Source organism: Pinus tabuliformis, chromosome 6 (assembly GCF_031772625.1).
Source record: "Pinus tabuliformis cultivar Carrire ecotype Pingquan chromosome 6, CPIR1, whole genome shotgun sequence".
Taxonomy (NCBI): domain Eukaryota; kingdom Viridiplantae; phylum Streptophyta; class Pinopsida; order Pinales; family Pinaceae; genus Pinus; species Pinus tabuliformis.
Window position 1 is genome coordinate 1,842,142,272 of NC_142292.1, and position 25,474 is coordinate 1,842,167,745.

At 36.8% G+C, this 25,474-nt stretch overlaps 1 protein-coding gene across 1 annotated transcript; it reads left to right on the plus strand.

The window, feature by feature from the left end:
• Window positions 1-19,760: 19,760 nt before the first annotated feature.
• Window positions 19,761-23,872, plus strand: PYRB (PYRIMIDINE B). Its single transcript, XM_089430468.1, has 5 exons — window positions 19,761-20,509; window positions 21,310-21,449; window positions 22,425-22,598; window positions 22,947-23,183; window positions 23,369-23,872. Exons 1-5 carry the CDS (start codon window positions 19,900-19,902, stop codon window positions 23,474-23,476), a joined length of 1,269 nt encoding a protein of 422 aa, XP_089286594.1. The 5' UTR covers window positions 19,761-19,899; the 3' UTR covers window positions 23,477-23,872.
• Window positions 23,873-25,474: the final 1,602 nt, after the last annotated feature.

Genomic DNA, 25,474 nt, shown 5'->3' on the forward strand with positions numbered 1-25,474 from the left:
TATTTGTTTTATTATAAAGTTTAAAACTTTATATAATGGATCAATTTAGATGGGTAGTTACAAAAGGCTTGATTTTGAGTGCGCTTTAATGGTTGTTTTAATAAGTTCCATAATTGGAAAGGGAAAGACTTGATTTCAACTACATTTTAATGGTTGTTTTAATAAGTTCCATGTCCTAAGTGATCGAATTAGAACCTTTCGAATTCATATCTTTGGCTTTATTGGAATTCGAAAAATCTTAGATATAAAAATGATTTCTAAAGGTTTGAAAACTGATTAACAAAGAGTCTTTTAAAAAAATCATAATACAAATCTTGTAGGTGCACATTTTCACATTAAAATATAAATATGACAACATCATTCAGTAAAAATCACATACGAGACAATCTCGTCGACGCATTTCGAACCAGCTAGTGTGGTTCATCTTGTCCTGAAAGTGAACCACACTGGTTGGTTCGAAACGCGTCGACGAGATTGTCTCCTATACAATTTTTCCCGAAAAATATTGTCATAAATATTATGGATCACAAATCTAAATTCAACCATATAAATATTATTAGAAAAAAAATAACATTGAAATCCAAATCTGATTAGGAAAAAGGGAATAACGGCTTCAAATCCAATAACTAAAGGGAGGTCAAAGATATTTTATTTAGAAGAACCAAAAATAACACTTTATATAATTACCTCTTACCATACTATATGCATTTTAAATAATAATAAAAAAAAGCAAATACAACTAATGCATGATAACACATGATAAAAGTTGATTGAATCACCCACTTGGTGAATAAAATGAAGGTTTTTGTGCAAAGATTTCACGATGTTAGGTAATTCTACTATGGGCCCACAATTGAATGACAAGTGATTAATAATTTTCATGATCTGACACAACTAATGCATAATAACACATGATAAAAGTTGATTGGAACCCACTTGGTAAATACAATGCAGGTTTCAAAAGGATGGTCAAAGATGCTTGCTATCCACAATGTTAGGTAATTCTACTATGTGCACACAATTGAATGACAAGTGTTTAATAACTCTCATGCTTTGACACAAGGTATGGTTATTAGCTTCTCATTCCCAGCGATTATAAAGATAATGTAAATTCGTTTAATTGATATGTGAAATAAATTGATTATGAAGGTTGGCCTTATAACAATAAAATCATTGAATTTGATACCAAAGAAAGGATATTTGAAAGGACGTGAAAGATTGTGAATAAATTTCTATAAATGTTAGTGTTCAAAGTCGCAATGAAAATATTATTTCATTGAGGAGGTTTAAAAGAAGCAGAATTTGAATGTTGAAGCTTTCTAACTGAACCACTTAAATGAATTATTAGGGAATGGCTAAATATGTTTATGTGATAATTGGAAGTAGTTTAATTAATCAATGAGACATTTAAAAATATGTCCAAATATTTTCTAAAATGTTTTGATGGATACTTGAGAAGTTCTTAAAATTTGATTGATTTCTTTTTAGACTTATCAATGAACCATGAGAACCTTTAAAAGAGGTAAGGAACCATCTTTCAAAGAAGCTCATTGAACTATTAAGACAACATTAAAGATGTTACATTTGAAAGTTTCTAGACTCCCCAATAGATTATTAGGAGTTTTCAAAAGATGATATAATCCATCTCTAATCTCTTAATAGTCTCTTGGGAATGGTCAAAAGAAGAACACCTTCAAAAGTTTAGATTCATCTTGATGGATCATTGGGAATGATCAAAAGATGTTAGCATGATATCTTTTGTGTCGTCTTAATGAACTATTGGGAGAAAACATAATAAATATTGTTCAAGCTTTGCTTTGAAAGTAGAATTCCAAGATTTGGATAGACCTTGAGGTGTGGCTTGTGCACTTTGGCTCAATATTCAATTTGAAATTTGTCGTATGTGCCATCCTTGCACACTAGTTGCAAGGATTGGTTCAAGTTAGAATCAATGGCCAACACCCAGGGGCATTTTGAATGATTTGCAATTTTTGAGAATTCTAATTTGCATAGAGGAATATGAATGTGTGAAAGGCTCTTTGGAATGCTCTAAAGATTAGAATATAACAAACAGATCGTGCCTTATCGACCATTCCTAACACTATTAAAAATTAGAGAGCTCTCCTTATTATGAACCAAATCTAGACTCCCGTTACAAGTCTTTTCCCATGGGATATTTGGAAAGAAAGAAATTATTGCATCTTCAAGAACCACTTTTTCCCTCACAATTCTCTCTAGATCACAATTCAAAAGAATGTAAAGGAATCAATCACCATTTAGTCCTGGTTAGATCAAGATTGTTAGGCGACATAAGAGGAAACCTTATTGCTTTAGAATTAGTTCCTAGCCCCACAGGTCTTGTTTCCCTCCTTTCTCCACCTTGACCCATCTCCCATTCCTTCCTCTTTGATTCCTCCCTTAATTTTTTTAAAGCTCAATTTTGATGGAGATTCTAAAGGAAACCCAAGTATGGTGGGTTGTGGAGGTATTTTCAGAGATGACTTGGGATCTCTTATTTACATCGATTCAGGTTCATGGGATTCAACAACCACAATGCAATATAGGTAAAACCGACGGAAGAATGGTTGCTAATTGTCCATACTCAAGGTTTCTCTAAACTTCTAGTGGAGGGAGACTCACAACTTGTCATAAACATAATCTGTAAGATCCTACATGGCACCTTGGTTAGCAAAATATCTTGCAGTTGGAGACTTGAAGGTCCACTCATTCGAGTTTCTTTGCTCCTTCCTTCTGTTCTTGTGATCATCCCTACTAACATCATAATAATAGGAAACAAAATCGAAAATAGGCTATCTAATCAAGGATGTGTCTGATTGGCCTCATTGCTCTCTTCCTCCTAGAAATCCTTCGAAGACTCTTCCCTCAAGCAAGAATGTTGGACCATGGCTCAATAGGATTTGAATTCTCTGAATGGAGTGCTTGGGTCAAAGGCTGGGTCACAATGAGAAACATATGGGCATACCTCCTTAATCATGTTGCTCTCTAGGCAGTAATAAGGAGCCCATATCAGTTGAAGCTATAGATTCAAATGAATCCACTTGATTATCTCTTTATTTCCTGTCCTTATTTCTCTATAATTTTAGTTTGTGTTTCTTAGTCTATAAAGGGCCCAAATGGTCTTGCTTCTAGTTTATGTTTTTTGGTTTTTGAAACAACAAGTAGAAGCTTGTCTTCTACTCTTTTGAAAGATTGCAATTCTAGCTTTGGTCCAGTCTTCCCAATAACCAACTCGGTAAGAATTCAGTGACTTAATATGCACTCCTTGTTTTCAGGGAATACAAAATATTTACTTCAAAAGAAGAAAAGAACAGAATATGCGAAAGACATGTTAGTGAAGTCTAGGACTATTTCTTGCTCTATGTTTGGAAATGGGAGAGATGGGGGAAAGATTGGGAGAGTAGATTCTCAATGTAGGCTCAAACTATGCATAAGCAAATAATATGCTCAAATTTGCAAGTAGAATCTCTTAAAAATAAGGAAACACAATTTGAAATCTTCATGGAAAACAACAATTAGAGGTTTGAAGAATTGAAAGTGAAAGATGGCATGTCTCAAGAGACGATTGTGAGACTAGAAAAAAGGGGCAACTTGCTATTGGTATTCACCAATTTATGGCTTCTCCTCATAAGCTTTATGTTTGCTCATTTGGGTTTGTTCTAATAATGACTAGGGAGGAAGATACAATGCAACAAAAACCACCTCCAAAAAAAGAAAAAAAGTATTAGATATCTAGTCATCCAAGGTTGGTATCAAGTGTGAAGCCTTTAATGACCATGATTTCTTTTGAAATCTTAATATTATGTAAAGTTGTGTTTTTTCTTAATAATATACTAGTCAAACAAATAGTGAGAGTGCTAGAATTTCATGGCTAACATAATCAATGGACAAAGGATATGAAATTTTGATTTTTTCTTAACCATGGTGGATTGGTAACTCATTGGAGTGATCTGGGCCAGGCCCAGGATCAAACCTTCAGTTGCCACTATACCATCAAGAGTATATCCAATATGTATGTAAGATGAATATACCAAGAATATATGACTTAGCAAGAACCTAGATGTCCCACATTGACCACGAACGAAGAAACTCCATTCTTCTAGCCTCATCACAATAGGCTTAACATATCATTTCATGGAATCGAACTTGGGTGGAGAGGGAGTTAATTTCTCATCTTAACCACTCGACCTACCCTTACTTGACAAAATTTCAAATTTTTCCCAACGACCCGCATGACATGTAACTAATAGTAAAATTATGGGATCTACGACCTATTCTCCTCTTTGTAAACTGGGTCGCAAACACGGGGATTTGAATCTTGGATCTCTCAGTTTTCACATTACTTCGATCACCAATTGATCTACCCCTAAGACTTTTTAAGCCTAATATAATCATTTTGAAGTTTTTGGAAGTATTAACAACATCATACTGCTATATATTTTGTGTCATCTTATTGGATAATTAAATAAAAACCAGTTTTTAATATAAAAATATCCATTTAATTGAAGAAAAAAATATTATTTTAAATATAAATATTTCCATATATAATTATTATAATTATATATAATAATTATAATTATTGATTATCTTCTTTATTCAGAGGTATCGCCGCATTGGACCCTAGTTCGTAATGCGGCGACAACGTCACCTGTAAACGTGTGCCGCCAGGGGGGTCTAGGGGTCGTTCATTAGGCGTAAATATGATGGTAGAAATTATGTTTAATTTAGGGTTTTTTTTCCCTAGAAGGCAACCGCTCGCTATATATGAGGGAATTGTATTGTGTCTATGTAGATCTGTATTCTAAGCGAGAAGAGAGAGGAGATTGTGTGAGAGAGAAGGGAGAATTACAACATATCTGTTGTAGGTTGTATCTCTTCATTTTGCTAGATAATATAAAAGGAAGGATTGGTTATTTCTCCGTGGACATAGCCCAAATTGGGTGAACCACATATATCTGCATCTCTCTTGTTTTATGCGTTTTCTGTGTTTATATTTCTACAATATTTTATCTATTCCATTGCTCTGTAATATATAATTTTCTAACACAAATCTGAATTGCATGCATGGGTTTCTTTTCTCGAAATAACAAAAAGCAACATGCAAAATACATCCCTAGATTTTAGGGATCTATTTTTAGCAGCTGGAGGTTACATACAAATATCGTTTTAGAAACTACCCTCCAAGTGTCGCTTTTTCCTAGATTTGTGGCATGCGCGACATGAGCCTCAAAATTTTATTCGACGTTGCAGAGCTCATTTCTCACATCGATCTTAGAGCTCTTGACATCCCACATCACATCTAGGAGTCGTCGGCATGTTCAACTCAACTTTTTCAGGGTAAATCTGCTTTACAAGTCTTATGCAACTTTTCTGTCGCTTTTTTCATTTTGGCTTGTGTGAGTTTTGTCTACTTGATTTCTATGAACACTTGTTGTCGTTTGCATGCATGTAAGCCTGTACAAGCACCGTTTCAGTTTTCGTTTCCATCTCACTATTGTCACATGCATGACATTGTTTTTGCACCAATGGTCGTCGTTATGGCAACCCTCTTCACACACATGCATGTCTTCCCATTTTCTGAATCTTTCATTCATTGTTTCATGAATGATCATTCACTCTCGCTTACATTCAGTTTTCCATGCACTCAAAACTACACATGTTTTCAATGGCCTGTTTGCGGGTCTAGGCAACCTTGACCCAGACCTCACATTGCCCGGACAACATTGTGCATTTCTGAGAGGGAAGGCTTTGCATTCCTCCCAAAAAATGTGAAAATCTGGCTAGGCACTGTCCTCTAGGCTTGCTCTGCATTTCTGAGAGGCAGTGCTCTACTGGCCTAGGAAATTTCGCAATGCAGTCCCTGGGCTTGCAGACCTTGCTGGCTAAAAGTGCGCATTGCGCAATCTCAGCCCCAGAAATTCAGCCTCGATTGCACACTGCATGATTCTAGTAGCCAGTTAGCCTCCCAACATTCCATACTGTGCTTTGTGCAAGTCCGGCAGTCACTCTCCCAATCTCTCAGTGAAAATTGCACAATCCTTGCCATCAGCCTCTTGGGTATGTTGCATGTCAATCCTCAAGTTTGCTTTGGTTTTCAACTCAGAGATTTCTTTCCATGAGTGTCACCATGTCTCCAAGTATTGCAAGTGTTCTCCCGTCTCTCAGCAGTTCAGGTTCGATGGCCTCCAAGAGAGCAGGGTCAAAGGACACTGTGGGAAGCACAACTAGAGATGCAATTGAGCAAGTGTTTATGAGTTTGTTGATTTACAAAGACACCAAGCTTCTCATAGACAAAGACATCAAGTTGAAATGGAAGGACATCAATGATACATTCTCAGGCACATTTGGGGAAGATTTGGAAGACCGCAGGGTCTATGTGAATATTCACAAGTCTGGCTTGTACTGGATTGCATGCAGGTATCCCGCGTTTCCATGCACGGACATGATACATTGGATCGTCTCACACACTGATCTCGAGATGATGGTGTTAAGTAGTGTCAGCGGGATAGATCTTGCTACATTCAGGGCATATGACTATCAACAGATGTACCACTTTCCGCAGTCAGTGATCATAATGGAGACACCCTTCAGGAGACCCAACAATAGTGCAAACTCTAGGGATATCTCGAAGATCTTGGTGAAGGAGCTAGCCAAGTTCAAGACGACACCCAACCAAGTTTACAAGATGAAGATATTGCAAAAGGAATATGAGTAATTGGTCATCTTCACATACCTCTTATACGACCAAGAGAGCATGGAGACCTTCCCGCAGAGTTGGGTGATCGTGTTGGACCAACTGGCCAGTGAAGGAAGACCATGCAACTGGTTCGATGTGTTGGCTCACAGGCTGAAGGAACAGGTAACAAAAGCCCAGCAGCAGCCCAAAGGTCAACAAGCAAAGATATAGATGTCTACATACATTCTGGATGCAATCTGTTCCCGTCAGCAGTTCCTAGGCTTGAGTTGGGCATGGACATCAGCGGAAACCTTTGTACACACTTACTGCAGATTTTTTTCCGAATGCATCTTTTGCGGAGTCATCACATAGTTGTCAGACCATTTTGTCACCCTGGTGTACAAGATGATATTTGAGCAGGATCCACCTTGCATGTCGTAGGAAACAATGGAGGCATTGATCGACATAACGAATTGGTATGCCTCACCTCTTGTCACCTTCATACGGATGTAAAACACGGAGAAGCCTCCACATGTTTTACAAAAATTTTCCATGGACAAGCTCGTCATGTAAGAAGTGGCGTACCACATCTTGACAGCACTGTCAGCTAGACTGCATCAGAAGAAGAAGGCACCCTGGCTCGCTCTTCCATTGCGGATCAAGTTGTATGAGATATAGAATCTTAAGCATGCTGATGCCGAGACCGATGAGTTCAAAAGTTTTACTTTCGGCACCAGGAGTTTCAATCCGTATGACCTGCACTGCTTAGCGAAAGAACGTTGTTCGAGAGTGTGGTTTCCATGGATCCACGATGGGTGTCATTGGTCTAAGGAAGACCCATGGAGATATTATCACAACTTCTCTAGGCTCAATGAATCGGTCAGCATAGATGTGGAAAGCAGAGAGAAGCAACATCTCAGAGAGCAGCATCATCCGCAGCAGCAGAGGGTAACATACCTGCGTGTGACAAAGACAAGAGAAAGGTTGTCGACAACACATAGGCAGCGACTGATTTAATTTTCCTACTTATTTCATCATAAGTTATTCATGAAATTACTTCAACAAACATTAAAATAAATATTGCTGCAGATATCACATTGTAATACAGAAACAAACATATGCACACATTGACACAGTTATTTTGGACTAATGTCCCTAGAAAAACCTTATGTGGGAAAACCGGTGTAGCAAGGGAGGATTTTATTATTCAACATTTTTCTTGTACAACAGGGTGCCAAATTGGCTTACCCACAGATAGAAAAACTTCCAACACTTTTCTAAACCCAACGTAGGCCCTTCTGACCTCTACTACAGCTTGAAACCCTCTGCATTAGCCTATTGAAGCTCTGCGCAGCCTCTTTGGGCTTTTGCGTCACTCTTGCACCCTCTGCATGGATGACGTAAGCACTTCTGGCTCTGCTCAGTCTCTCTGCCTCTGCGTGGCTTCCTCTGGCTCAATGTCTGCCTCTTCTATGTTGATCTCTCATCTCTCTATTCCGTACTTGTTGCCTCCTGACTGCTCTCTAGACCACTGGTTCAATTTCTCAGCAAACCCCGCTCCAGAAATTGAACTGATTGGTCTCCCTCAGTGTGTTCTCCAAGTGTCCCTCAAGCCTCCTCTTATACTTTTTCTGTTGACATCTCAACGGCGGAGATTAATTCCCTAATCAACGACTAATATTAGATATGGCTTGATCCATGCCTTTTGGACCATTCTAACACATATTCATATTAATACACATTAATATTTTATTTTCCCTAAGTTTAGACTTAGGGACTCCATTAAAAATATTAATTATTTTAATATCTCCTGATCTATTTAGAATCTGCCCAAACCCATTTTGGGTATTGGAGATCTTATGTGCCCCAACCTCTCCACTAAATTTCGTGGCTAGAGTACATCTGATGCTACCCCAAATCAACACTTGCGTGTGACAAAGGCAAGAGAAAGGTTGTCGACAACACATAGGCATATCAAAGCTGCAATTTCAAAGAAGATCCACTTGTGCTGAAAGCACCTTTGGAGATAGAGGTGAAGAGGTGAAAACACGACAAGAGGAACTCGCAAAGGAAGAGAGAGAAATAGAGGATGGAGGAAAAAATGAAGGAGTTGCAATAGTTGAAGCAACAACTCTAGGAAGAACAAGAGTTGTGCAGACAGGAGAAGGAAGTGCAACGGGGATAGACACAACAGGAGGCGCAACATGCACATATTGATGAAACTGCACCCATACAAGTTGTAGAATCATCCGAGTAGCTGGCACAAAGTAGACAGGGTGAGTAGTCGCAGGAGCAGGACTTCACTCAAGAGATTGAACAAATACTTGAGCAGATGGATACAGAGATGGAGCAGCCAGAGTCAGAACAAGATATTGACCTCATGCCTTACAACCAAGAGGTCAACCCACTGGCTTCACCAGATCCAGAAGTAGAGCAAGTCCTGAGCGATCAAGGAGATACTAAGATCCTTGAAGACAATCTGAAAGCAGAGATGCACAACATATCATTTGACAAGTTGCAGCATAGAGTTGTGCAATCGCGCAGAGTGACTACTCCAGATGTCCATGCATCTCTTGCGTGGTTTGAAGAATGGGTGATCGTATCTTACATGCACAAGCATCCAGTAGCATTGGCCGATGCTACCAGGGCATATGCTGAAGCCACCAGTTCGAGTGTTCGCTTCTTAATAGCAGAGAACAAGCAAATGGCTAAGGAGTTATAGACGGCCAAGCAGGGAGGAGAACATGTTACAAAATCCGCCAGAGCAGAGTTGAAGAGAGTAATACTGAATGAGGTATCGTCTCTTGAGAAAATAATGCGAGTGTTGTATTCTAGATTTGTCACTGTGTATAAGTCAAGTTTCCATCTCAACGGTTAGCAGCAACGCTGTGCTAAGAGAGCATGCATCTTGTCAGATTTGCACACTATCATCAACCACATGCAAACCTGCACAATGAGATACAAGGGAGCCCCGTTACACTTGCCCAAGTTGATGAATCCCAAGGCAGTAGAGTTGAAGGCACACATCTGGAGTCAGATCCGGAACTATGAGGAACTCTCGTAGCTCATCACCAGTTTTCAGGCTTCACATGCACGGGTGTTCTGAAACATGGATGTTGTTGTGCGCGCGCATGCGCTCCCATCCATTGGGACACTCACCAAGGCAAAGACAAAGATCAAGTTCGATTGGAGTTGAACATGTACTTTAACGAGTTGATGCGCATAGCAACCGGCGCAGTCTTGGCAATCAATGCCGACATTATGCATCGGTATGTCATTGGTCCAGCTGCACTCAAGACAATGATGCCGATGTTATAAGACACGTTGGACAGAGGAGAAAAATCATTGTACCCGGATGCAACAGAGGCAAGTGTTCGTTTCCAGAAAGATGTCACCACAGAATACATGGACACCATCACAAACTACCAAGCTTGGCATCAGTTCGCCACCGTCAACCATCACGAGGATGTTGAAGAGTCGGTCTTCCCACAATTGTTTGAATCTTAGTGATGTATTGCATGGCTTGCTCAAGCCTATTTTGTCTCACATGGGTACATGTGTAGATTGTATGTAACATCTTGTAAAGTGAAAGTCCAAGTGTCGATAGTTGAATGTAACAATCATAGAGTAGTTGAAGAGTCATGAGGGTAGGTGAACAATCACAAAGGGGAATGTCAAGGGTCATCCCACCCTTTGCTATTTATAGAACCTCATAACTTATTGCAACAAGTCTTTTGGGAGCCAAGCTTCCTATAGGAGTATCTTGCAGAAAGATTGGAGTGTACTGTAACGAGCCTTGACTTCTCCACAGTGGAGAGCTAGTACATCTCTTTGGAGGAGCAGGCGATAGTGACTGTAACATTCCGTTATCGAGACTAGTGGTTGGTCATGGTTGGAACTTTCACTTATTAATATAACACAGGGAACACGTTTCATGCATATGTTGTTATTGTATTTCAGTTATCTTGGTTACTCTAATGATATGTGTAGTTGTTTACTTACGCATGTATGTATAAAATATTTTTGTATATATATGTATGAATCTTACTAAGCTGTGTTGTTGGTTTAACCATCACTTTGGATTGTTGTTTCACCTGCCTTCCAGTTTGTGATGCAACTTTGCTCGTGTGTTGCCTTCCAAGCCGCGTGTTTCCACAGGTTTCCAAGGGGCGCACTCACCCCACTTTTTGTGTGTTAGAACCCTTCATGCACTTTCCTTGGCTTGTTTTTGGTCACACCCTTGTTGCCAACGAGGACATCCTGCTTCCCTCGCGCGCAACCGCAGCCAAGGCGATACTGTACGACCCACTGCTGGGACTCCTACACCAAACGGTCTAAGGTCTAGTTGGTACTTCTTACCGGGGAAATCCCCTGACATGTTGGTGGGTCCAACACCGTCAATAGAAGCATTAGAACCATAGAGAATAGTTTGATATTCTACTTCTTTGAGCATCAATTTGTCAAAACAAAGTTGAGAAACAAATGAGAAGGTTTAGTTTCCTCGTAAATTCTAATCTAGGTGTTATATTCATTCACATGCCAACCTTTGATTATGCTTATAACTTCCATAACTTTCTTAGATAATCTTGGTGTTGATTTGCAAAAATATAGTTCATATATGGGGAAATAAGTGATCATAGATTCTTGAGTATGGCCACATGTATTTGTGTTCCCATAAATCTTGACAATAAACTTGCGTCAGTGATGCTAATATACTTTAGGCCCATCCTAATCGTAGGAAAATATTATTGACACAAATTATATCCAAATGCTATGGAGACATGAGGAAATTAGAGGGGGAAATAGGGTATTGAAATATAACTCTAAATATTGCTTGTGTTAATGTGTGGGAAAAATATAAATTCCCAATTGAAGATTGATCCATCTTTTGCAATGGCATACATGAGTGGTACCATGCTTCTTTGAAATCAATCATGTCATTTTCTCTACATAATCTATTGAACAATTCCACAACATAGATATAAGGTTTTGCTGATGGATATGTAAATTCCAGTATTTTGAGATTTGAATTGCTTACCTTCAATCCAAAATTTGCTCATTTTTTTTTTGTTTTCAAATTCAGTCACCCGAGCTTTGGTCACATATGCTTATGGCTTTATAAATTTATAATGCAGCTCTAAGTTACCATCCTATAAAGATGCAAATTCATTTGCCTGATTAATGCTAATTGTTATATTTTCTAAATTTGATCATAATGCATTTAATCATTTCAGCACAAGGCAAGACTTCTGCTTTGATAGCTAAATTGTGTAAGTGTGACTTTCATATTAGTATGTATTGTATCCTTCCCTTATCATCAACTAGATCAATCAATATGGGAAAGAGAGTAGTTTTCATCCTTGAAAGTTCAAAACATCTCACCCCATTAGGCCACCCTTCATAACTAGTATAATTTGCATAATTTAGACTTTAGGCTACTTGGGCTCCACTTCCATTATTGTGCTTTCTTCTTAGCTTTTGTTAAGATGTTTAGACACTTAGGAATCAATTAAGATCAACATCGTCTACTATGTCATTTGTTACAGTGTGATTCTTTCGTTTGCATTTGCAGTTACATAATTTGATGGCCATGATATGGTTTAATCATAAAGTAATTTGATTATTCATATTATCCTCAATATGATCAACTATATTGATCCATCACTTAACACTCGATTAATGCATGATCTTTGTTTAAATCATATAGGCTCAATAGTTGAATAATGTTCGTGAGAAGCTCCTACATACAATATCTTTCTTTTGCATTACTATATTGCCTCAAGTGGCTGCATTGGTTAGGGCTAGGGACTATTTCCCTCTTTGAGGGTTTTAACCAAATAAATCATAGTGCGATGATATTTGATATGTTTGTGTGAGTAGTTATAAAAGGTGTTTGACCTATGTACAATATTGTGTATTATTGAACATGATTTTAGATTTATGTTTAGAATGACACTGACCTTGTTTTCCTCCTCAAGAAATCTCTCTATGGTCTTAAGCTTACTCCTAAGGCTTGGTATGCTAACATGAATAGCTTTATTTTTTACATTATCTTTTCTTGATGTCATTTTGACCCCAATGCCTACACTAAGAAAGTAGGAAACCATCTCATAATACTTGTTCTTTATGTTGATGACCTTGGCTTAACAAGTAGTGACCCCAAGCTATTAAATTGTTTGAAATCCAACCTTAAGAAGAATTGTGAAATGACATACGTAGGTTATTGCATTATTTCCTTTACCTCCAAGCATTACAAACAAAGGAAGGAATTTTCCTTTCTTAGACTTTGTATGCATGTGGTCTTATTCACCATTTTACCAAGGAAGATAATACACTAACCCCATCTCCCTTCTAGTATGGAGTCAAACTTATTGCCATTGTACATATATTATAAACTTGTTGTCATTTAGTTTGTCATCTCTTACATTTAACTCATACCCATCTTGATATTTCCTTTGTTGTTGGTCCTCTTGTTTCTCAATATATGTAAATGCCCCATGAGAGCCATTGGAAAGCTATAAAAATGATACTTCAGTTGGGTCGAAGACCTAGATGATCATAAATCTACTGTAGGTTGTTGTTTTTGTCTTTGTTTTAGACTTGTCAATTGGGATCGTAAGAAGCAACATGATATTGCTATTTATTTACTAGAAGTAGAATACAAAGCAGTGGTTAGTGCAAGTCAAAAAGCCTTGTGGATTTGATAGATCCTTCTAAAGTTTGGATTCTAGTAGCAACATCTAATCACACTTTCGTGTGACATTCAAAGTGTCATTGAGCTCATCAAAGATCTGATTTTAAATCAACGCAACAAACACATTGAAATACACATGTACTTCATCAGAAAGATTATTCAAAATCACGTTCTCGAAGTATTTTTTGCCCTACATATGATCATGTTGTAAACATTTTCACAAAGTCTCTTATAGAAGTGAAATTTTCCAAACTTCGATCTATGCTAGGAGTTTAGGAAGTTTTCATTGAGGGGATATGCTCTAATGCTTCCTTCCTTCTCCTATTGCGTTATCTTTGTAAATCCTTCTATCTTATCCCAAGTTATTATTGGGAGGGATGTTAGGATATTTAGAAACTTAGGAGTTAATTAAGATCAACTTGGTTTATTGTATCTTTTAGACTGTGTTTCTTTAGTATGCATTTGTAGTTATATAATATGACAATCATAATATGTTCGAGACATAAAGTGACCCAATGGTTCATATTCTCTTGGATAATAATGACTATGTTGATCCATGGCTTAGCACGCAATTGATCCATGATCTCCATTTAATGAGCACAGAGAGTCATTTGATGAAGATTAATGGTGAGAAACTCTTATGTACAGTAGTTTTATTTTGCATTAATATATTACCTCAAGTGGTTGTGTTGGTTGGGGTCATGGATTGCTTCCCTCTTTGAGAGTTTAAACCTTGTAAAACACCAGTGCATGGATCTTTGATTTGTTTATATGAGTGATTGCTTAAAATATTTACCATGTGTAGAAATAACTTATTTTATCAAATAACTTTCATCTTCTTTTCTTGTGATTGTGTTTTTTTTAACATTACAATAATCATGTAAATCATCCTTGGAACAATAAAGCATATTAATGATATTAAAAAAACATATTATTCTAAACAAATATACATCATTCATTTAGATCAATTCGAATTCCAATACTTTTATGCAATCATATCAACCTTTTAAATCTAAAAATCAACATGTATATACAACAAATGTAATCAAAATGGAAAGGGAAAGGCTTGATTTCGAGTGCATTTTAATGGTTGTTTTAATAAGTTCAATAATTGGAAAGGGAAAGACCTGATTTCAACTACATTTTATTGGTTGTTTTAATAAGTTCCATGTCCTAAGTGATCGAATTAGAACCTTTTTAATTCATGTCTTTGGCTTTATTAGAATTAAAAAAAATTAGATATAAAAATGATTCCTAAAAGTTTGAACACTGATTAACAAAGAGTCTTTTAATAAAAAAATCATAATACAAATCTTGTAGATACACATTTTCACATTAAAATATAAAGATGACAACATCATTCGGTAAAAATCAAATACGAGACAATCTCGTCAACGCATTTCGAACCAATCAATGTGGTTCATCTTGTCTTGAAGATGAACCACACTGGCCGGTTCGAAACGTGTTGACGAGATTGTCTTCTATATAATTTTTACCGAAAAATATTGTCATAAATATTATAAATCACATCAGTCTGAATCTACCATATAAATATGATTAGAAAAAAAGTGACATTGAAATCTAAATATATTTAGAAAAAGGACCGTAATGGCTTCGAATCCAATATCTAAAAGGAGGTCAAAGATATTTATTTATAAGAACCAAAAATAAAACTTTATATAATTACCTCTTACCATACTATACACATTTGAAATAAAAAAAGCAACTACAACTAATGCATAATAACACATGATAAAAGTTGATTGAAAACCCACTTGGTGAATAAAATGAAGGTTTCCAGAGGATTGTGCAAAGATGCTTGCTATTCACGATGTTAGGTAATTCTACTATGGACCCACAATTGAATGACAAGTGATTAATAATTTTCATGATGTGACACAACTAATGCATAATAACATAGGATAAAAGTTGTTTGGAACCCACTTGGTAAATACAATGTAGGTTTCAAAAGGATGGTCAAAGATGCTTGCTATCCACAATGTTAGGTAATTCTACTCTGAGCACACACTTGAATGACAAGTGTTTAATAACTTTTATGCTTTGACACAAGGTATGGTTATTAGCTTCTCATTCACAACGATTATAAAGATAATGTAAATTCGTTTAATTGATATGTGAAATAAATTGATTAAGAAGGTTGGCCTTATAACAATAAAATCATTGAATTTATTTGAAAGGACGTGAAAGATTGTGAATAAATTTAAATAAATGTTAGTGTGTTAGTGTTCAAAGTCACAACGAAAATATTATTTCATTGAGGAGGTTTAAAAGAAGCAGAATTTGAATGTTGAAGCTTTCTCAATGAACCACTTAAATGAATTAATAGGGAATTGCTAAATATGTTTATGTGATAATGGGAAGTAGTTTAATTAATTAATGCGGAATTTAAAAATATGTTTAAATATTTTCTAAAATGTTTTGTACTTAAAATTTGATTGATTTTTTTGACTTATCAATGAATCATGAGAACCTTTAGAAGAGGTAAGGAATTGTCTTTCAAAGAAACTTAATGAACCAACAAGACAACATTAAAGATGCTACATTTGAAAGCTTCTAAACTTCCCAATAGATTAGTAGGAGTGTTCAAAAGATGATATAATCCATCTCTAATCTCTTAATAGTCTCTTGAGAATGGTCAAAAGAAGAACACCTTCAAAAGTTTAGAGTCATCTTGATGGATCATTGGGAATGATCAAAAGATGTTAGCATGATATCTTTTGTGTCGTCTTAATGAACTATTGGGAGCAAACATAATCAATATTGTTCAAGCTTTGCATTGAAAGTAGAATTCCAAGATTTTGATAGACCTTGAGGTGTGGCTTGTGCACTTTGGCTCAATATTTAGTTTGAAATTTGTCATATGTGCCATCCTTGCACACTAGTTGGAAGGATTGGTTCAAGTTAGAATCAATGGCCAACACCCAGGGGCATTTTAAATGATTTACAATTTGTGAGAATTCTAATTTTCATAGACAAATACGAATGTGTGAAAGCCTCTCTGGAATGCTCTAGAGATTAGAATATAGCGAACAGATCGTGCCTTATTGACCATTCCTAACACTATTAAAAATTGGAGAGATATCCTTATTTTGAACCAAATTTGGACTCTCCTTACAAGTCTTTTCCCATGGTATATTTGGAAAGAAATAAATCGTTGCATCTTCAAGAACCACTCCCTCCCCCACAATTCTCTCTAGATCACAATTCAAAAGAATGTAAAGGAATCAATCACCGTTTAGTCCCAGTTAGACCAAGATTGTTAGACGATCGAAGAGGAAGCCTAATTGCTTTAGAATTAGTTCCTATCCCCACAGGTCTTGTCTCCCTCCTTTCTCCACCCTGATACATCTTCCGTTCCCTCCTCTTTGATTCCTCCCTTAATTTTTTTAAAGCTCAATTTTGATGGAGATTCTGAAGGAAACCCAAGCATGGTGGGTTGTGGAGGTATTTTCAGAGATGACTTGGGATCTCTTATTTACATTGATTCAGGTTCATGGGATTCAACAACCACAATGCAATATAAGTAAAACCCATGGAAGAATGGTTGCTAATTGTCCATACTCAAGGTTTCTCTAAACTTCTAGTGGAGGGAGACTCACAAACTTGTCATAAACATGATCTGTAAGATCCTACATGGAACCTTGGTTAGCAAAATATCTTGTAGTTGGAGACTTGAAGGTCCACTCATTCGAGTTGCTTTGCTCCTTCCTTCTGTTCTTGTGATCATCCCTACTAACATCATAATAACTGGAAACAAAATCGCAAATAGGCTAGCTAATCAAGGATGTGTCTAATTGGCCTCATTGATCTCTTCCTCCTAGAAATCCTTTGAAGACTCTTCCCTCAAGCAAGAATGTTGGACCATGGCTCAATAAGATTTGAATTCTTTGAATGGAGTTCTTGTGTCAAAGGCTAGGTCACAATGAGAAACATATGGGCATACCTCCTTAATCATGTTGCTCTCTAGGCCGTAATAAGGAGCCCATATCAGTTGAAGCTACAGATTCAAATGAATCCTCTTGATTGTCTCTTTATTTCTTGTCCTTATTTCTCTATAATTTTAGTTTGTATTTCTCAGTCTATAAAGGGCCCAAATGGTCTTACTTCTAGTTTATGTTTTTTGGTTTTTGAAACAACAAGTAGAAGCTTGTCTTCTACTCTTTTGAAAGACTGCAATTATGGGTTTGGTCCAGTCTGCATAGTAACCAACTTGGTAAGAATTCAGTGACTTAATATGCACTCCTTGTTATCAGGGAATACAAAATATTTACTTCAAAAGAAGAAAAGAAAAGAATATGCAGAAGGCATGTCAATGAAGTCTAGGACTATTTCTTGCTCTATGTTTGGAAATGGGAGAGATGGGGGAAAGATTGGGAGAGTAGATTCTCAATGTAGGCTCAAAATATGCATAATCAAATAATATGCTCAAATTTGCAAGTAGAATCTCTCAAAAATAAGGAAACACAATTTGAAATCTTCATGGAAAACAACAATTAGAGGTTTGAAGAATTGAAAGTGAAAGATGGCATGTCTCAAGAGACAATTGTGAGACTAGAAAAAGAGGGGCAACTTGCTATTGGTATTCACCAATTTATGGCTTCTCCTCATAAGCTTTATGTTTGCTCATTTGGGTTTGGTCTAATAATGACTAGGGAGGAAGATACAATGCAACAAGAACCACCTCCAAAAATAGAAAAAAAGTATTAGATATCTAGCCATCCAAGGTTGGTATCAAGTGTGAAGCCTTTAATGACCATGATTTCTTTTGAAATCTTAATATTATGTAAAGTTGTGTTTTTGCTTGATAATATACTAGTCAAAAAAATAGTGAGAGTGCTAGAATTTCATGGCTAACATAATCAATGGACAAAGGATATGAAATTTTGATTTTTTCTTAACCATGGTGGATTGGTAACTCATTGGAGTGATCTGGGCTAGGCCCAAGATCAAACCTTCCAGTTGCCACTATACCACCAAGAGTATATCCAATTTGTCTGTAAGATGAATATACCAAGAATATATGACTTAACAAGAATCTAGGTGTCTCGTATTGACCATGAACGAAGAAACTCCATTCTTCTAGCCTCATCACAATAGGCTAAACATATCATTTCGGGGAATCAAACTCGGGTGGAGAGGGAATTAATGTCTCATCTTAACCACTCGACCTACCCTTACTTGACAAATTTTCAAAATTTTCCCAACAACCCGCTTGACATGCAACTAATAGTAAACCTATGGAGTCTACGACCTGTCCTCCTCTCCATAAACTGGTTGCAAACACGGGGATTTGAATCTTGGATCTCTCAGTGTTCACAGATTTCACATTACTTCAATCACCAATTGAGCTGCTCCTGAAACTTTTTAAAGCTAATATAATCAATAAGCAAAATATATAAAGTTTTGAAGTTTTTGGAAGTATTAACAACATCATACTACTATACATTTTGTATCATCTTATTAGATAATTAAATAACAACCAATTTTTAATATAAAAATATCTATTTTATTAAAAAAATATTATTTTATATATAAATATTTCCGTATATAATTATTATAATAATAATTTAATATAAACTATTTAAAACTTTAAAAATACCTCCACCAATGAATAATTCGCCCATCACAAAGAATATAATTAAAATTTTAAACTCCAATACAATTTATCTCCCAAAATATTACAATAAATATTTTACTTCTCTTTTATTATTAAAAACAACTATAAAAAGTTATAATAATAATAATTTATTATAAACTATTATAAACTTTAAAAATACCTCCACCAATGAATAATTCGCCCATCACAAAGAATATAATTAAAATTTTAAACTCCAATACAATTTATCTCCCAAAATATTACAATAAATATATTACTTCTCTTTTATTATTAAAAACAATTATAAAAAGTCGGGGCGGTTTGTTTGCATGCCCCTGGCCGTGATCGAGCCCTGCGGAGATTGCTGCAGCGTATTCTGATCATGGAGACCCTGATGACGACGTTTGAATATGTTATGATGTGACGGCTATCAGCCGCATTTGTACCAATATATGTAAAAAAGAAGGTCCATAATACTTCTCTAGGAAACTAGCCCCTCCCATTAAAAAAAAAAGTGCCCAATCAAAAAAATGATTTAATAAGATGGTGATACTTTTCCTTAGGTTAAAATGACCATAAAAGGCTCCCCATGGAAAAAATTGATATGAAAAAAATAGTAATAATTAAGTTTATTGCACATGCTGATTGGTTAATGTCTATTGATCAGATTAAGGTAACTTTTTTTTAATGACCTAAATATAAAGATTGAAAGCGATTCCTTCACCACTTAGAAAACCTATTTGAAATTTTAGGGTTCATTCTGATTGAGACATTTATTGCTGAGCAATAATTAATATCCCTTCCCACTGGATTTAATATCTGCTTCCACAGCAATGCTGTCAACGTAGTCTTGTTTGAAGTCTTTGAGACCATAATTTATTCAATCCAAGCACAATGGCTTCGCCTTTCCCCTCAACATGCTCTGCTAATAGTGCAGTATCGGCCTCAAATCGCGCCGCCTCCTCCTTTACAGTCAAGGGATCCCAATATATGCAAGAGCTTTCGAGTCTTCATTATGATTTTAGGCCATCAATACAACATCCAATGGCGCTTCGCCAAAGGATTCCATTGCCTATGGTTTCATCCAAGCTCTATGGATTCAATTCATTCAGGCCAAAAAACCAAGGTAGACTCGAAGACAGGTCACCCGGGCGGCCCATATTGAACAGGGCGACAGAACCCTCTGCTGCCATCAACAGCAAGGAGCCCTCTACGTTTCATTCAGGCCAGAAATTTCACCTGGAAGATGTCATCGAAGCGCAGCAGTTTAACAGGGAGATTTTAAGTGCAATTTTTGAAGTAGCACAGCAAATGGAATTGATCGAGAAGGATCCACTTCGATCGCAAATTTTGAGAGGTCACTTGATGGCTACTTTGTTCTATGAGCCCTCAACTAGAACTAGGCTTTCATTCGAGTCTGCAATGAAACGGCTCGGCGGAGAAGTTTTGACAACTGAAAATGCTCGAGAATTCTCATCTGCAGCAAAAGGAGAAACATTGGAAGGTATTCCCCACAATCAACATCCACATTGCACACATCCTACTTTCTTAGCTGTAGTAATCTGTTATAGGTTTGGAGCTTTTCTGGCTATATGTTTTTAGTTAAATTTGTCTAGAATTCAGCAGGAAAATTTAAATTCTATAAGGCCTTGAATTCTCATATTAAATCAAAAACATATTTTAAAGAACAAAACACATTTAAGGAACAAAAGATCACTATTTTACTCAATATTTTTTCGCTAGATTCAAACATAAAAAACTTCAAAAAGACAATTAAACAGGGCCTTTTTTAAGTAAAAAGGGTAATATTTTTATTTTCCGGTATGAGTTTAACTCTGAATTATCCCTCTAAGGTCCACTTTAATGCTTAACATGGGTGCCATCAGATCAACTTAAACAGGCTTAAACCCTGATTGGGTTTGAACTGGGTCATTCTATGTTTGCTATTCCATATTGGTTATGAGGTCTGGTATGTGGTAGCGGATAAGTCTCAATGCACTACGATTCTTGTGCCAATGGGGTGTCCGCAGACATAGCTATCTTCTTACTAACATAACGTAATGATTGACCAGTTCTGAGATAAATTTTCATATTTACTTGCCGCCCCTCCTCTTTCATACCCCCTCCACCACTCAACCACATACTAGTGGAGTTGCACGGTCCATAATCTCAATAATTTACATAAATTCTGGATCTATGGTAGATGCCCCCTTCTCTGTATCCTCTCAACCACTAAACCACATTTCAGTGGAGTTACACATTACATAATCTTAAGGATTTACTTAAATTCTGGTTCTATGTCAGATACCATAAGAACTGTGGAAGGATACTCGGATATTATAGTTTTGCGGCACTTCGAGAGTGGAGCTGCCAGGCAAGCTGCAGCTGTAGCAAATATTCCAATAATCAATGCGGGAGATGGGCCTGGTCAGCATCCAACACAGGTATTTAAAACTCTTTGTATCCTTGAGAAAGTGTCTTATTAGCCTCTCACTAGAAACTAGATGGTTCAGTGATTGCTTTGGAATAAATATCTCAGTTAGACAGAGATCTTAGGTATATTCTTTTTCCTTCACTGTGATTTCCAAAGGACTTTATTTTTTTGTTTTGGAAGTTATTCCAAAAACACCACCCTAAGGGGTTTCACCGTATCACACGGACTTCTTTTGGCTTAAATCCCAAGTCCAAGAACATTCTGCCAAATTTGCTGGGAACATGCGGATTGAACGCTGGTGGTCTGCTCAACACTATATCAACCTCACCAGTGAACCCAGGCCTCATTGGCAAAATTTGGACTATTTTTCGATTTTTTTCTTATTTGCCTTGTTCAGGGGCCATGATAATCTTGTGTGTTTATCAAATGTCTCCACAGAGAGAAAATTCAATGGATATTGTTATTCCACAAGCTTGGAATCCAAGCACTCCTGTATGCAAACCAAGTGTTTGAAGGAGCAAATCCCACAATTATTCTCTTGGAAACAATTAATCAGAAATATTAGCATTTTACAAAGATATAATTAATTGCCTAACCGTCAGGGGCTTGACTGATTGGTCAAGAGGTGGTGATATTCTGCCTACCTGAGTTCATTCCCCCCTGAGCATGTAGTATGTCATACCCCTTCAAGTGTGGAGCTTTCATGGCCAACGCAAGCAGTCCAGATACACGGTGGTGGACAAAGTTCCTAGCCCCTAGTAGCTGTCAGTACTACCTGAATCACGAGGTTTATTGAGCAGCACCACAAGATATTAAAGAAGATTCCCTTTGAAGTAGTGTGCTGACTTTTTTTGCCCGAGCACAATGTTAATCATTGGACATGATTATCATGGGGTAGTTTCTATGGAGATGAACTGAATATGGTTTTCATAGAGCTGCATATTATATGTTCAGTGCTCAGCGCTCATTTTTGTGTGACATGCAGGCATTGCTGGATATGTATACAATTCAAAGAGAAATTGGGCGTTTGGATGACATAGAAGTTGCCCTTGTTGGAGATCTTGCAAATGGTCGGACAGTCAGATCACTTGCATATTTGCTTGCCAAGTACAACAATGTGAAGATTTACTTTGTGGGGCCAGATGTTGTCAAGATGAAGGTAGGTTCTATAAAACAGCCTCAATGTAATAAATGAGACTTGCTCAAGCTATTTGGAAAATCTGCCAAGTATATCTAGTTACCTTTCTGTACTATGCGAGGATTGCCATTACCCTTTTTGGCATTCCCAAGCAGTATTTTTCCTTGTTTTGGTTTGTTTGTCAATTCACCTTAAGTTTTAACATAGTGGAATTCATCCGCTAGAACACAATTCAGCTCCATGCAAGTTGTTTGACTTTGGCAAGGATACGAGAAAAAAACTATTTCAGCTACTGCTGGGCAAATATAATACACAACTCATCCATTGCAATATATGATATTTATTTTTCCATGTTTAATCTTTTTACAGGATGACATTAAAAACTACCTCACCTCAAAGGGAATTGAATGGGTAGAATCTACAGATTTGATGGAGGTGGCTTCAAAGTGTGATGTTGTTTATCAAACTCGGATTCAGCGTGAGCGTTTTGGTGAGAGAATTGATTTGTATAACGAGGCCCGGGGAAAGTATATTATTGATAAAAAAGTCATGAACGTACTACAGAAGCATGCAGTTATCATGCATCCCCTTCCAAGGCTTGATGAGGTGAGAGTCATTTTTACAATAGCAGTTCAGAGTCATCATTTAGAAATCAGTAAAACGCTACATAGATTAGTAAATTTTGTATAACTTTGTTATACTCTTTTATAATATTGAATCGCGGACAGTTGAAATCAGTTTTCTTTTTCTATTCAAATACAGGCATCATTCTCATGAGATGCTTTATGCAGATAATGGTTGATGTTGATACTGATTCAAGAGCTGCATACTTTCGCCAAGCAAAGAATGGGCTATATATAAGAATGGCTCTTTTAAAGCTTTTGCTACTTGGATGGTGAGCTAGTCCTTTGAAATCATTGGTTCAAACATTTTGATTCAGCATTTGGTTATGCAGGATGATTTTTTCCACAAACTACAATATAGATTTTTTATTTGATTTTGAGCTGGGAAGCCTAGGGCGCAAATGTAACTTCATGCCTATTAGGCACACCCATGTTCTCATTGAGGCTTTGGAGGTCCGTACTGGATGTTATGATTATGTCGTTCCTGGTAGAGAGTCATTTACAAAATTTTCCTATGCTATCATTTTCAATTTGTTTATGGTATGAGAATTACCTAGTTACTCGAAGGAAGTCCTGTCATTACTATTCTCTGTCTTCATATCCCCAAAGGATATATATCTTTTTCCTCCAATGTTTTTTAAACATGCCATGATGATGGACTTTTGAATTTAACACTGGAGCCTAAAATATTCTTCAAACAGTTTCCGAGGTTTTGTTATTAACAAACTTAGAAGTATTACTGGAAATGATGTTAAAGCAAAATGAAAATTAATATTTCACCTAAAACTTCCATCTGAAGAACTTTTCATTTAAATAAAAAGGATTTGATATGCAAAAACTAGCTTGATGCCAGTTATTCAGATAGAGGCATTGAGATATTCTAAAACGAACAGATGGAAAATACCTAATCTGCTATCATGTTCTATTTCATTTAGTAGGCTAAAGACACACTATTGAAGATGGCAAAATCTGCAGTTGAGGACTGACCAGACGGTTTAATCAGTCATCTCGATTATAGATATCTGCCTCAATCGCACTCGTAATGAGCCTTGTCCTGTTTACCAGGGGTTTTGTCTCCAATGCATTACTCTATACATTCAACTAACCAACTTTGGACAGGTTGTGTTTTTGTCATTGAAGTGCTGCATATCCATCAATATACTGAACTTGAGTTACCTTAGCACTATCTATGGTCCATTAAATTTCACTTTCAAGAAGTGTTAAAATTAGCAACTAGGGCCAAACTCCACATGGGTCATCTTATTTTATGACAGCTGATATTTTTCTTGGATTCCTCTCTTCGAACAGTGTAGGATTGATCTAAAGATCATCCGATTCCGACATGTACAAATGAAGATATGAATTTATTTATATTATGGACAAATTCTCAAGGTCTGCCAGCAAGCAAAACAGGCATTCAAACCCCCAGCTCATCCTCAACGTTGCATATAAAAGGAAGAGACCTCAATTCATTTTCATCATGATCTCATTTCATCATCTCTCTCTCTCCTTTTGTGATTGGGTACGCAAATCTGGGCAGCTGTCTCTCACATGTGCGAAGGAAGGAGGACAATTTTCTGTTTGACTGTTGGAGTGTGTTGACCAGCATTGACTGAACTGCAGGATTGCTCTTTGATTGCGGTTTGGGTGAGGTGTCTCTATGTTAGCAGGCCATAGATCTGGGCACTGAAATCGAGGCAATCTGACCTCTCATTTGACCAGCGTTGATTGCCCTAGGGCTGGCTGTAGTTTGACTTTCGTTGACCAGTTTTTGACTGGACTTTTTCAGATTGTTTTGGGCTGATTGGGCTTGCTGTTGGAGGCCAAAGTTGACTGGGTTTGACCGAGTTGTTTAGAGGAAGAATTCTGCCCTGTTTGACCAGCGTTGACTTTTCTGGTTAGGGCTTCTTGCTGCTGTCATAAATGATCAGATTTGTAATTTGTATTATCTCTCTCTGCTGAACTATTGAAAAATATAAGAAGAATTGATCAAGGGTTTCTCCACATTGAGATTTGTTTTTCGCTGGTGCCACATCTTGTGTTCTCTTGTGTTCTACTGTTTATGTTTATGTTCTATCTGCATTTTATTATCATGTTGATGTGATTGCTAAACTGGATATTGATATTGGGCTAATAAAGAAATTGAAATAAATTTCTCTTAAGCATAAAACATACCATTGTTACCTAAAATTAACATGGTATCGGAGCTAGAGGTGAAGACAAAGCCCAAGCAAGAGTGAAAGAGAAATTACTGAAGACAGATGGACAAGAACA

What these genes read in the sequence shown, in the direction of transcription:
- PYRB (XM_089430468.1), top strand. Translation starts at nt 19,900, where the DNA reads ATGGCTTCGCCTTTCCCCTCAACATGCTCTGCTAATAGTGCAGTATCG. An exon ending in CAGATGTTGTCAAGATGAAG is followed by an intron (nt 22,599 to 22,946) that starts GTAGGTTCTATA and finishes ATCTTTTTACAG; the next exon opens with GATGACATTAAAAACTACCT. An exon ending in CCCTTCCAAGGCTTGATGAG is followed by an intron (nt 23,184 to 23,368) that starts GTGAGAGTCATT and finishes TGCTTTATGCAG; the next exon opens with ATAATGGTTGATGTTGATAC.